Source organism: Apis dorsata, unplaced genomic scaffold (assembly GCF_000469605.1).
Source record: "Apis dorsata unplaced genomic scaffold, Apis dorsata 1.3 scaffold_309, whole genome shotgun sequence".
In the NCBI taxonomy this organism is placed as follows: Eukaryota; Metazoa; Arthropoda; class Insecta; order Hymenoptera; family Apidae; genus Apis; species Apis dorsata.
The window spans coordinates 919,868-934,649 of record NW_006263581.1 but is presented as its reverse complement, the minus strand read 5'-3'; the positions used below and the strand labels follow the sequence as shown (position 1 = coordinate 934,649).

Genomic DNA, 14,782 nt, shown 5'->3' with positions numbered 1-14,782 from the left:
AAAAAAAAAAAAAAAAAAAAAAAAAATTGAAAAATCCACAAACTGGATATTATGTAAATTGTGTTTCTATATTATTGCTTTAACTATGTTTCAACTATCAGAAACGATTTCTTTGAAGAAAACTTTCTAGAAACAAAACTAAATGAAAGTACTTGGATAAAACGTTCTTCTATTGCATTTCAATTTAAATGATGCATGTGCATTTTGTTAAAAATTATATTCAATCTATAAATTTTAAAATATAAAAGGGAAAATTAAAAAGTGAACGAAGATAAATTTGAATTAATAATAATTCTATCTAAATTCTACATTTTTATTTCTCAATTTTCAATTCTTTTCATCAATAGTCACACTTTTACTACCAACCCAGTAAAATAAATTTCCCTTAAAATATTTCGAAACAATGACTATTATTTCTATCAATATAATGACTATTTCTATCGATACAGTGACGGTATGATAAAAATTAGAAAAGTCAGTTTCTACCAACTTTTCATAATCTTTCAAAAGCAAACGTTATTCAACAAAGAGACAAATTTTCCCTAAAATGTTTCGAAGCAATAATTATTTTCATCGATACGTGATAGTGATGCGTGGATAAAAATGAAACAAGACGTTTTTGCATCTCTCCATAATCTTTCAGAAGCAACCGAGTACTTTCGCTACCAACCGAGTAAAATAAATTTTCCCTAAAATGTTTCGGTGCAATAACCATTTTCGACGATACAGCAGCGCCAAAGTAGGTCGTGGAACGATTCGAAACTGAAAGATGGCGTTCATTTTGGAAAGTTACTTAAGCGAATTCTAAGGGTTAAAGAGAGCGGCGAAGGAAACTCGGCGTCCGCCGTAGGGGGTCGGCCATTGTTTGCGGGGAGGAACCTTCTTTCACCATAGACGCAGCCACAACAATAGTCGGACGTCTCAAAGGCATGGTAACAATTACGACGTTTCGACAATAGTGTCTTCATCGTCGGATATTGCTCGAACGATCGAGCTTTCGTCTTGTGACGAGCTTTAAACCATCAGAGAAAACTGAGCTTTTCATGGTAGAAAGAAGAGAAACAATATTCGATTCTTGGTTTCATAATCGATGTGGAACAAATAAATACGGTATATTCGATGGAGATTATCGATAAGAAATGAACCTTTTACATAAAATTTTTTTCTCCTATTGTATTTTTATTATTGGTATTGCAGTATTCTTAAGTCAGTTTTGTTCAGGTCTAATATTTATAGAATTATTACCTAGAAATATTTAATTATTTGATAGGTTTTTGGGTCTACAGCCACGTGTTCAGGTTAATGTTTTGTTTTATGATTAGTTTTACGAGTGTACAGTTATTCGCTACTTTAACAGTGTGAAATAAAATTGGAAAATTATTCAGAATTTTATAAGTTTATAAGAATTTTAAAACTAAAGAAACTTTAATTTCAATAAAAACACAAATTAAAAGAACGCTCGTACGTTTAAAAGAATATTTTTCCGAGAAAATTCAAATTGAAGGAGCTGTATGCAGCAACTTGTTTCAAAAATTTCCATTCGAATAATATCCTGAGAGAGTCATTCTCAAGAGAACAAAGGCAAAGACACACTTAATTTCCTCGCGTTTCAATTTGCCAACCCGTGAAAATATTCGTTTCACGCGACGAAAACGAGCGAAATGGTTATAACGAATAACGAAACAAACGCGTGTAAATTCCTCTGATGATAAAAAAAAAAGTGAATAAACGAGTTGTATGTGGTATTTTACGCGTAATAACACGTGAAACATCATATAGAAACTTTTTGTCTTCGAGTGTCTATCAATCGCGAGTATCACGGCCGATTGCATAACGACCATTATTCGTTTCAGCTCTTTTATTGCTATACGACGTGACGAACAAGACGAGTTACGATAACATCAGAGCCTGGCTGAGTGAAATTCGGGAACACGCGAACGAGGATGTGGTCATCATGCTATTGGGTACGTTTCGATTATTTCTAGACAGTAAATCTAGTGTCTAGTGAAGAAGTCGATAGTGAAATCATCATTTATTTTAAGTCTGAACGACTTAGGAACTAATCTAGCAATAGCACTGTTCAACAAGGACTGCTGACTCAACTATGCTGCAAGATCTTGCAAATCAAGATTTTCTAAGTGGATAAAAGTGATCGGAATAAAATGTTGAATAAATATAAGATTAAATTCATTGTCATAGGATGATGTAACGCGTAGTTAAAGATGTATCTGTGTATCTTTTGAATACGAGTGAATAGGAAAAACGGAGAAAAGAAAGAGAGATTTTCTTTACCGTCTTTGCGAAAGAAAGTTGTCACGATGATCAACTAGTTTTTATATAGTATACAGTAGTTTTAACAAGCTTCTTGTTTTATTTTAAAAAATATAGAAAGACGTTCTAAATATATCATCGTTCAAGTTATTTAATTACTCTATTATTGGAATTGAGAGAACTGTTCTTTTGATCAATGAAACGAATTTTCTATCAGCTGGGATTGATTTGAGGAAGTAATTGCTCCTAAAAATAAATTGTGAGAAATTATGAGTTATTAAAACAAAAAATTTCACTTTTTCAAAATAAATAAAGTAAAGTAATCAGTTAACGAACACATCAACTGAATTTATATGTAAATATGTATAAAGTTTACTTAACTAATAATACTAAACAAGTTACATATGTATATTACCCTCGAGATATCTCATTAAATCCATCCCATTAGACCAGTTTCAAACAAACATCTCAATCAACTACTAAAGCAAAATTTCCAGTTAAACGAGATCTAATAAATTGAAATTAATGTTTTCAGGTAACAAGTCGGACTGCGGAACTGAACGAGTGGTGAAGAGGGAAGACGGTGAACGGTTAGCGCAAGAGTACAAAGTTCCCTTTATGGAAACCTCAGCTAAAACCGGCCTGAACGTTGAATTGGCCTTCTTGGCCGTTGCTAGGTACTTTTGAATCCTTTCATCAATCGTCATCGATTTATCATTATTCATTAATAGAACAATAAATAAATGAAACATGTGGAACTCTAATTAGATGAAACTTCGCAGCAGCATAGTGTAATTGATTAATTGTCAAATTAAAAAAAAATAGATAAGCGAAACGACGTTGTTGCTATTTTGATGATGCTGTGTAATTTGGCAGTTTTATAATTATATATATTTATTATATATATGTATATATATTTATATTAATAGAATAGATGATATATGATATACATACGATGCTCCATCTTGTTTCTAGCGATACAAAGTTGGTGAATTGATCTTTGCTACCACATCAAAATAACATTGAACCTTCATCTGGATCGGATCCAACAATGTGCATTTGATAGTCATCAAATGTTATTTTATATATAATTTCAGAGAATTGAAGGCGAGGAAAAGCAACGACCCAGACGATACGAAATTCAACGTGCAGGACTACGTTCGTCAACAATCGCAACGAAATTCATGCTTCAATTCTAATTGCCTGACTACCTGAACTGCGCAATAACCCTGCGCGTACATTTCCCTGCGATAGATGGAGACGAATGGTGGAACATGAACCGGAATTGGTCATAAAAATGGCGCGAAACTATTTTGATCGTTCAAATATTCGTTTCCGTGATTTAGAGCGGAAATCATTGAAACGTTACAGATTTTCATTTTATTCACGAAGAAAGATGCATTTTTCTGTGAACTTGTACAATTTATTTATTACAATTTTTTTATTTAATTTTTTTATTATTTAAACAAACCAATTTTCGATAAGAGTTCGTAAAATTATTGTATACAAGAGAAATTATTTGAATTGATAGAATCGAAGGCATGAATTTTAAAATCTCGAATAAAAAATCTCAAAAAGAATGAAAATACGTTTTTGTTCCACCAAAAAAATACATTTGTTAAGGGATAAAGAAACAATATAGACAAATAGGATGTCAATATTTTTGAAAGAAACCGATAGGAAACTCTTGTTGATGATACGTGTATAGAAATCTATTTATCGATGGTTAATCCTGTACTGTACATTAATGTGAATAGTTAACGCGAAACAAAAATCTGCAATATATGATATAGATTTAGGAAATCTCTTCATGGTTCTAATTTGCACACTGAATATGATCGTTACGATGTTAGAAAAAAGCGAAAAAAAAAGAAGAAAAAGATTAAAAAAAATTTTATCTAATTTGGTATCGAGAAATTAATGAGATGTCATGTGAAAGCTCATCATGTACCAAGTAGATATACGGTTTTAGACTAACCGTTATGTAGAAGAGCTTTCCCAAAATATACCATAGCTGCCATATATACAACATGGTTTACTAAAAACGCTCAATATTTTGTTGAAAAGCTTATTCGCGTAGTTTTTAAATGTGAATGATTGAAATTTAGTTAAAAATATATGTATATGTATAAAAACATATTTATAAATCTTTTAATATTTATTTAGACTGATAATTGTTTAAAAAATTTCGTGTATTTGTATTTTATTTTTAATTTTTATCTTCTCTCATTTTGTTTTATAATGTGTGCGTGTAATCGTGTAGTTTTCATAACGTTCTTGTAACATTAGTCACGTGACTAACGTCTGATTTTTAAGATTTTCTATCTAATGGTGAATATATACGATACGATACGATATTTTCGATTAACTCAATTTACATTTCAAGTTTTTGGATCTTATACCTACTATATTATACCTATTACTTTTACAATCGCACAATGATCATTTGCAATCGATATTTCGAAATTGATATAGAATGTTGAACGTTTGATTTTATTCATTTGCGATTACTGAACAATTCATTACGAACACAAGGAAAAATGGAACGAAATATAATCATGTAACGTTACCTGCAATATATGTGCAATGTATCTTATCAACATGTACAAATGACAAACAGTTACATGTCAAATGTATATTGAGAAGTATATATATATATAAAATAAACGACCACTCGACCAATAATATAAAATTGTTTTTTGACTTACCACCATTGTCTCTGTTTCCTTGTTTGTCACTGTCAATCGTGTTGTAAGAACTCTCGAAACAATCCAACGATTATGTATTTATTATCCACAATAAAATATTTGTCTCTTTTCTTATCACTGAATATATATTCCGCACATTTGACACTCGCGAATCATGACAACATTATGATTGATAAATAAATACTACATTAAAAAACACACCGTGCATCTGCCTAACGCGCGCTCCTCTTCTAACTTGTTCCTTGAACCCTGGGAATGAGTCGAAATGGACCGCTCGGTCTCAGTTTCAAATGTCGACGTACAAACAAAACGCTGCGTCCCTAACCTGCTTCTGAGAAGCGCGTATCGCTGGCAGCCAGAACACCTAGCTGATATCGTGCAAGGAAGAACCACGAGTGTTTACGTCCATAATGGACGAAGTGATAGAGTTACAAAATATGGAAAACGTATGCAGGCTCTGCCTTTCCACCGACGAGCCAAAATCGTCGGTGTTCGAAGTGGAAGACTCTCCGGTATCGTTGGCCAATAAAATACAAGCGTGTTTGTCGATTCAGGTATGTCTAATATATTGTTATTTAGTAATCTTCTCATTCTTTTTAATGTTTCTTTCTTTTTTCGTATTTTTCAACTTTTTGCATATTATCTCTGTAATAATGCGGGTACATTGAGGTTAGGTCTATACTGGATCATGTTATAGATAAAAACATTGATAAAATATGACCATGAATTTCTTTGCTTTTTATTATTGTTGGTCATTGTTAGGCAAAGGAGTTTTTATAGCGATAATACTTTTAAGAAAACCCGACTTTTATTCAAATTTTGGAGCATACACATTTTGATCGGGTTCATGAACCTTTTAGATTTTAACGACGGACAAATTATCGACGAAAATATGCGCGCAATGTATTAAAAATGTGAATCAGTGGCATAATTATAAGGAAATATGCCTACGTTCCCAAGATAAATTGCAACAATGGTTGGAACAGAATTTACAAACAAGCCCGATGGTAAGTATATATATTTTATTAATTTTGTATTTTGTTAATTTAATATATATGATTTTAATCAATATATCACTTTTATTTGTTATAGGTTGTAACAATTAAAGATGAACCTGTTGACTTGGACTTTTGTGAGGACAACATTGAAGTTATATCCGAATCTACCAATGATTCAGATTTGGTAAGTTTTATTATGATTCAAAACGGTGTTTAGAAAATTAAACTATATTAAATTTATATTTTCCTCTGTAGGAAGCTACTAATCTTGAAGAGAGTATGAATTCTTTAACGAACAATGTCCAAGTAGAATTAACAGATGATGAAATTAATTTTGAGAAAAACCAATCAACTTTAACAAAAGATGTGGATATAAGTATAAAATCTGAACCACAGGATTATGACACAGATTGTACTATAGAGATAGAATCTGTAACTGGTAGTGAGCTTGTTTTGAATCCTCTTTCAAACACAGAGGATAGGATTATGGAGGCTGATTCTACTCAAAAATCCAATGCATCCACATCAGCAAGTAAGAAAAAAACCAGAAGAGGCCCACATACCCACTTTAGAGGTGCACGTGTTTTCAAACAAAAATGCGTACATTGTCAAATTAATCTGCATTCTAAATATTCTTATACAAAGCACATGGAAAGATTTCACAGTGATAAACAAAATGGTACTAATCAAAAATCAGAGTTGGAAGATGAAGAAGAGCTTGTTGAAGATTTAGAAGATGAATTAATGAGCATGGAAAAAGATGCTCCATTAACACAAGTGCAACAAAACATTATTAGTCAATTGAAAACTTTCATGTGTTATTCTTGCGAACAAACTTTCAACGATCGTAGAAGTACACTTTCCCATATTCGTCAACATATGCCTGATTTAAGGCCATACACGTGTATTGCGTGTTTGACAGAATTCCCAGATCGCTCGATGTATAAACAACATTGTAAAATGTCATTCGAATGTGCGATGAAGATTGCACTCGTTATACCGAATGAAGGTGAAGAGAAATATTTCACTTGTAATATGTGTTTACGTCCTATGCAGAATAGGAAACAGTTGCTTAGTCATTTATCAAAACACTCGGATAAACAATACGAGGAATTAATATCTCCTACACGATCTCCTCCTAAACTAAAACCAATAACTCCCTTACCATCTCCAAAACAAGAAATAATGAAGGAGCCACACAATGAAAGTTTAAATATACCACATCCTTACAAAAACGGCGATCCTGCGCACAATCATATATGTGATTTGTGCGGTATGATTTACAGGTACAAACCTAATATGCTAAAACACAGAGATCTTTGTCAACGTTTATCGTCTGAGGTTAGAACGTCCTACAAATGTGTTCATTGTGGCATGACGTATCTCGTGTTTAGAAAGTTTCATAGTCATATCACGGCAGATCATAAAAAGAAAGAGTTCACTTGCTCTGAATGCAACAAAAAATTCAGATCTCCTAGCGATTTCTTAGAGCATCATGAGATGCATCGAATGGCGCGTAATCAAAAACAACCTCTTCAATTGAAAAGCGATTTAATGAAGCATAAACAGAATTTATCGACGTCGTTCAAAGACTGGGATAAATTCGAAGCTGAAATGAACGCAAATCAATTATCTGATAACAATCAATACAGTTGTGCACTGTGCAATCTGGAATTCTCAACTAGAGCTGAATTAACGGAACACAGGAATCTTCATTTGAAAGTGAAAATCTATTCTTGTGTTATCTGTCGTAGCATGTTCAGTAGTGCAGGTGCTTTGGAAATTCACATGAAGGATCATGGAATAGAAGACCCGAATGAGAGAAATGCAAATATTTCGTGTGTAGAGTACGGTACCGTGGAAGATGATTCACGAGATTCAAACTCAATGAATTTAAGTGCTATCTCGGATCCAGGGCCAAAACATAATAATTGTAAAAAATGCGGAAGACAATTCTCAAATACTGCGAATCTCAAGAGACATATAAGGAACATTCATCCGATCGAAAAACCTCCTTACAATTGTTCTCATTGTTGGCTATCATTTAAGAGCAAAGAAATCCGAGATCAGCACATTACATCCGCACATTCAAAGGCTTCGAAAACTATGCTTCGATGTCCTCAATGTCCACAGACATTTGTCTTTGAAGCCAATTTAGATCTTCATTTCAAAAATCATCATAAAGATTGTCGTTTCAAATGCGATATTTGCGGTAAAGAATTTTTGAAGGAAGGCTCGTTGAAGATTCATAGAAGTTGGCACAATAGAGAAAATTATGGACAGAGTTTGAAATTTATGAAGAAAGAGGATCAAAAACCTTTGGTAGAACCTAAAAAAGAAGAATTCAATACGAACGTTAGTGGTCGGCCGGCTAGAGCACGAAAATCCTATCCGAATTCATCTCCGACAAAACCTAATGGCAATTTCCAATGTCAAGTTTGCAGTGATAAGTTTAATGACGTAACAGAATTGAGAAAACATTTATGGGATGTGCATTGTGCTCGTAACAAAAGCGAGAAAAGCTTTTCAGGTGATGAATTCCAATGCGAACTTTGTACGAATATTTTCCCTGATAAGGAGACGTTGAACGTACATATACAATGGCACAAGGCTCAACCCATCTTGAGTGACATTCGAAAGACCAATTTCCCTTGTGATATCTGTGGAAAACTTTACAGTTCCAAAAAGGTATTGGCGAGACACAAAAAACTTCATAAAGCGAGCTCCGTGGCTATTAGCAACTTTTCGAGCAATCAGCCTTTATGCACAATTTGTCATAAAGTATTTAACAGTAATCAGTCGTTACAGCGTCACAGGCTTAATTTGCATAGCAATATTTTCTCTCAACGACCTCAAACACAACAGTACAATAATACGAGAAGAATGTCTCAAGAAGAATCAAAACCTAAAAAAATAAAATTAGAAGAAGAAGATAAAAAAATACCATTTGCTATGGATGCCATGAGCGCAGGCAGAAAGTCGGTAATGTGTCACGGCTGTAAAAAATTCTTCCCTAATATGAGTGTACTGTATAAACATAAACAATTGGTACATAACAAATCTCACATGATAAGGAACATCGCGAAATCATTCACAATGGAATGTGTACCATTGCATTGCAATGATGGAAAAGTCGCATGCAACATTTGCTATAAAAAATTTTCCGGTATACCGAATCTCCGTCAGCATTTCACTGTGAAACACAAGAATGACCGGCCCAAATATAAGTATGCTTGCTCTATAGACGGTTGCAAGCTCACCTTCCCTACACAATTGACCTTAAAGCATCACGAATTATCGCATACAGTCACTATGTTCAGCTGCTCCTTGTGCAATAGACACGTGTTTAATAGAGCGGCTATGACGAATCATATGCTGACAGTGCACAACACCGTCTACGATGCCGAGAAGAACAAGAATTTCCATAGAGAGATGGATTTGAGTAGTTACGTGGTGGAAGGTGCGGTAGATGCTACTTGCCCCCGATGTAAAGTGAAGTATCCCAACAACAAGGCTATGAAGATTCATTATTTCAAAATTCACGAGGGCACGAATCAGTAGAATCTTGAATTTTTTCATATCTGAAATAATCTGCGGGGATTCGAACAAGGCGTATAGATTTTATGACGAATCGAATATGGATGATGTAACGAATGCTTGATCCTATGGACAGAAAGACTCTGCGAGTTGAATAGGCGCTGCTTTACACATTCTTTTTTACCAAATCATAAAGGCACACGTTAATCTCTTTATCCAACTTTAGCAATTATGATGTTCATAAGAGCGTGAGGAATATCTAGTATCTCTTGACGTTTATTCGTTTAGTGTGCACAATTTAAATATATATTTTTTTGTTTTGTTTTGGATGTCACGGGAATTACTCTCTGTTGAGAATAAGACTATGGCAGGCCTGATCGATAAGTTCTGTAAATAAGACATTATAGAGAAACCAAGAAAAAGGGAAAAAGACCTACATGGGAGAAAGAAATTGTCTATATATCTTTCCGTTCGATGTTTTTACTAAAGTTATATAGTTTTTGTTGAATGAATTTTGCATTTGTACATCAAGACGTCAGTTCTCGTTTAGTGAACACTGATATATTATTAAATCGGAATTAATAACAATATCTATTGACACGTTTCAAATCGACTAATCAAATTGATAATGAATTTTATTTAGATAACAAACATATCCAAATAAATTTTTGAAACGTATCCAAATGAATAATTGATAAGTATTATTGAGAATCAGGTTGAAATTGATGATTAGCTAGTTTATAATTTCAATCATTGATTTGAAATGTGTCGATTCGAATGGTGCATTCGACAAAGAATGAAATATCATGCTGCGTGATCTCTATATGAGAAATATTTACATAGTATATCCTATTTTGTCTTTTGTTTTCTTTCATTTTTTATTATCGAGCAACGATAATTGTTTCCATTGCGATCCGTAGAAACGTGACAACTGGAAAATTGTGCATTCCTGAAAGTTAGAAATGAAGGAGTGACATATTTTTTAATGATATGTTTAAGAAGATGGTGGATGATTGGGAGGGGTGAGCGATAAGGGATGAGGTTAGATTATGCACTTTATTTTACTAAAACTGCTGTTTTCTGGATGCTAAAATGGAGAACTCTGTTGTTCTAGATTTTATTATTATATGCATACTTGTAATGTATGCAATGTATAAGCTGTAGCGTTTTTTGCATATAGTGAACAAATAAAGGGAGAACTAATAAGTGTAGATCTTCGATTTTCCAAGAATCATTCGATGTTTTCCTCGTTCACAGGATAATGCTGTGAGGATAGTGTTTTTTTTATATAAGTTTCGAATCACTGTTTTCTATTTTAAAACTGCTTATAATAATTAGGCTATCATGTTCCTCAGTGAATACATCTCGCATTTATGGAGATAGTTCCCGTGGTGGCCATCAGAGGGCTGCCGTCGATTCATGGTCTTGTTGAGTTTTAACCTTATATTCTTTCATATAGATTCACAAATCTATTTTATATCGTAGATTGGAAAAAGTTTTTTTCAATAGATTTTACCAAGTGTAATCATGTTGATTACGCATCTCTCGTGTATGTGCGGTTAGTTATCTCAATCATAATCATTGCTTCATGATACTGCAGATGGCAGCCATCTTGAGCAACAAACCTAGTAGTGAGAAAGAACCTGGCCAGACAAAGACCAGGCGTGAACAGCTCGATCGGTTAGAACACTCACAACTCACGGATGAGAAATAACCAATTTAGAATCGCGGTCCAGCAATTTGGTTCTTTTTCTATTTGTGCTAAAGCGGTAGAGGGGAACAATTTGACTTCTTGTACTGATTTTAGATCAGACTAATCGTAGATCTTCTTTTTTAGCGTACAGTGTATTCATGCATTTGCAAACACGCGTTAAACGTAACAAGTAGGTAGCTTCTCTGATAAAACTTCTAGCAGATATAAAAGATGTACATAATGATTTACCTTGTTTACCAAACTATCATTGTTAGTTAAGGTTTGCTCGTAATTACAGACATATGTTCGTGGATAATAAAACACGATACTGAGATTTCGCACAATATCTGCGAGTAATGTACATATAGACTACGCGCGTATTGTTTATCAATATCTTATGTAACTGCAAAATGTTTGTGCTATTCGAAAATACTTCTTATCTACAAGCTGTGTCTTTAAGTCTGGACAAGTCTTTAAGTCGCTTAGTTAATTTTCTAATATAGTGATTCAAACAATCAGATTCCTAATTGCTTTTGAACAGTATTTAGTGATTAGTATTTGTTGTTGACGGTGCAAGGGAAAAAAGGAAGGGCATTCCGCTCATTCCTCCTGACTCCATCTTTGATGTTTCCAAAATCCTCCCATTGTTAAGTTTTTAGCGGAAAATGTTGATATAATAGTAAGATATGTTGTAGCATTATATGTTTTATTACATCTTACGCTTAGTTTATGTCCGCATCTAATATTTTAAGGTCAGTTGATCTTGACATAGTCTATCGTTTATTCTTTCTGTCACGCAATGCTGTATGATTTGATTTGTAAATTTAACACTTTCGGTAAATAATGAAAATATCGTGTGCCCCATTTTAATGATTATGTATATTAGGACAAAATATACAGGGCTAATGTTTTTTCATGTATTATTTATGACTTCTAGTAGTGAAAGAAAGTTGCGGTTTAAATTCACAATTCAATGCAAGTCAAATTCTTCGTAAGGAATCGTAAATCAATCTAAATGTTTTATGTAACGATAGTTTTTTTTTTAGTGAAAAGAAGGAAACATTTTATAAAAATTCTTCTATTTGTTCAAGACTAAAGGGGGAAACATTTTTTAAATGAAAAATTAGAAACGATCAAAACGATAAACATCAATAATTCGTTTAATGAAAATTAATTGTTGTATGGTTAATATATTGAAATATTGAATGCAAGTTTCTTTCACTATTAGTGACTATTAGTTACACAATTTTTGATTTTTTTTTCATCCTTATTGTATATCTCGTGTATATTAGAGAAGGTGGGTCCATTGAATGTGAAATCAGTGTGTCGCGCATTCGTTCCACCCGCCATTTTCTCAGAAACGCACTGTATACATCCATTATCGTTAAATAATATGAATTTAATATAAATTTTATCCTTGACCGCTAGAAACGTGAATGTTTTTTGACATTACGAAACGAATGAGGAAAATTAAAGTGCTATTCCTATTATGGAATATTTGCACGTCCAACCATTCCGTCTATCGTTAAGTTTCTTACACCAGATGTTTGAGACGATAATTACGCTCCCGCAATGATCGTTCTACGTAACTACGATAGTTCCGAACTTTTCAGACGATAATTGTATATCTGTAATGAAGGAACAATATATAGAACCTATATAGAACCTATATTTCTGTACATGGAATGTTTTTGTACAGTGTCTTTTTATGTGGATCATGAAGAAAGACTGTAAAGATGAAATTCATTTCATGCATCGAGCATTTTTAAACGATCCGGGTTTCGAAACCTGTTATCGAGCAACGTAAATCGTAAATATTCGTTATTTGCTTCTTAATGAAGAGTGCACAGTTTCGATGTTTAAGAAAAAAAGAAAAAGGTGCAATGTGATGCATTCTTCGAACGGACGACAATGTAAAAAAACTGTGAAGCACTACTAAACCATTATGCAAATACACGAACGTTGCAATTCTTCTTTTTTTTTTTTTTTCGCAGATATTTATCAATATTATACATATTATATATATATATATATAAATGTGTGTACATTGCATCGATATATAGTTACCTCTATTGATTTCAATATCTTCTTTGGTATAAGTATTGTAGAATCCGAAGAAAAGATGAGGGAACATTTTCTTTCTCTGTCTTCTTCGTGAAGAGAGACATCCATCAAGCGCGCAATGATTAAATTTAAGGATTATATTATATTATACTACGATAAGTTTTAAATATAAATGAATTTTACATTAAAAATAAAGTTCTACGAAGGAAATACAAAAATTTTTATTCTTTAAAAAGGAAATGTACACAGAGATGTTCCTCGAACATATCAAGCGCAAATATATAAATTAAATACGATTTAATCAATAAAGTTATATCACGTCCTAAAATTCCTATCTCTTCGCCGATCCAAATCTTAAAACACGTCGGAAGACACGTAATTGATACAATAATTATTGACGATCATAAGACGATAATGGCGGTACAATTGTGCCACTGTTCCACTGTTTTCGCGTTCAGTGGCGTTCTATGGTGTCATAGACGAGCGAATAGCCGCTAAATTACACACAACGTGCAACGAGCGCGCTCCTTATGCGGCTTTGTACGCAGCCATCCTCGTCGGAAGAAGCTGTGCACGTGTGACACATTGAACGCGCACGTGCGTCTTAAAATTGTTGTAAGAGTCCTTTTTGCGCAGGCCACCTGCCGCATATTTTGAAAGAGGATGCATTTTCAATTTTTCGAAAGTGATACTGCTGCCACTTTCGTGCGACGACGTGAAATATATTTCCCTTCACGTTTTTCTTCGTTTACGTATTATATATTACATGCGAAATTTATCGTTCATTTTTGATGATCGATCCTCTGCATAAAATGAGGATCTATGTATATACCATTGACGAATAGATAAAAATTTGAATAAATTGCGGTAAATTAATTTAGATTTCTACAGAATGTACGAATATATTTTTCGGAATAAAATTAAAGTATGGAACAATCGGAACGAGGAAAATCAATGCGTATTCGATATCGAATTAAGTGTATTGTGACGTAGTTTATTGATCAGTTTAGAAGTCGAGATGTCGACCGTGTGGCATAATCTCGAAGGAGATTCGACAATCTAGGAACGTGTCGGAAATTTATTCATAAGCTCGTGTCATCTTTTCGGTAAAATCGGCAATTCGATCGATTTTATGCATCCTCGTCCACGTTTACACGATAAAGTTTCGTGTAAACGTCGCGGTCGAGCGAGAAATTGGGTCGGCCAACTAGAAATGAATGACATCGAAGCAGGCTAGAAGGTCACGTGGGCTGCTCCATTTCAATCTTGCAACATAATCACGCACACGTTTCGAGCCTAGGCATATACACTTGTTTAATAGCTTCGACGTAAGTGGCGTAAGATTTACGCGTTCGATTTTTATCGTAACGTTAAACCAAAGATATTTGTTAATTGATCTCGCATTTTTTTTTTTTTTTTTTTACAGATGTTTCGCCTTCTATATAAATTCTTGAAATCGATGGAGGGATAGAATAGAAAAGATACGTATCTTTACGAGTCTTTAAAGCGCG

The 14,782-nt window shown here is 33.5% G+C and overlaps 2 protein-coding genes across 4 annotated transcripts in view; both read left to right on the top strand.

Moving 5' to 3' along the window:
* Window positions 1–4,953, top strand: part of LOC102676606 (ras-related protein Rab-37) — a 116,910-nt gene extending 111,957 nt beyond the window's left edge. For all 3 annotated transcript variants that reach the window (XM_006617454.2, XM_006617452.2, XM_006617453.2), the window contains 3 exons: window positions 1,854–1,964; window positions 2,807–2,948; window positions 3,369–4,953. In XM_006617454.2, the coding sequence (XP_006617517.1) occupies window positions 1,854–1,964; window positions 2,807–2,948; window positions 3,369–3,486 (371 nt within the window). In that variant the 3' untranslated portion in view covers window positions 3,487–4,953. The remainder of the gene's footprint in view (window positions 1–1,853; window positions 1,965–2,806; window positions 2,949–3,368) is intronic.
* A 286-nt stretch (window positions 4,954–5,239) lies between these two features.
* On the top strand, window positions 5,240–13,077 carry LOC102676471 (zinc finger protein 62-like). Its single transcript, XM_006617451.2, has 4 exons — window positions 5,240–5,533; window positions 5,840–5,986; window positions 6,072–6,161; window positions 6,233–13,077. The coding sequence occupies exons 1-4, from the start codon at window positions 5,390–5,392 to the stop codon at window positions 9,536–9,538; spliced, it is 3,687 nt and encodes a 1,228-aa protein (XP_006617514.1). The 5' UTR covers window positions 5,240–5,389; the 3' UTR covers window positions 9,539–13,077.
* Window positions 13,078–14,782: the final 1,705 nt, after the last annotated feature.

Coding starts and splice junctions, on each gene's coding strand:
- LOC102676471 (XM_006617451.2), top strand. CDS start 5,390: ATGGACGAAGTGATAGAGTTACAAAATATGGAAAACGTATGCAGGCTC. Junction 5,534..5,839: donor AAGCGTGTTTGTCGATTCAG/GTATGTCTAATA, acceptor TGAACCTTTTAG/ATTTTAACGACGGACAAATT. Junction 5,987..6,071: donor ATTTACAAACAAGCCCGATG/GTAAGTATATAT, acceptor TATTTGTTATAG/GTTGTAACAATTAAAGATGA.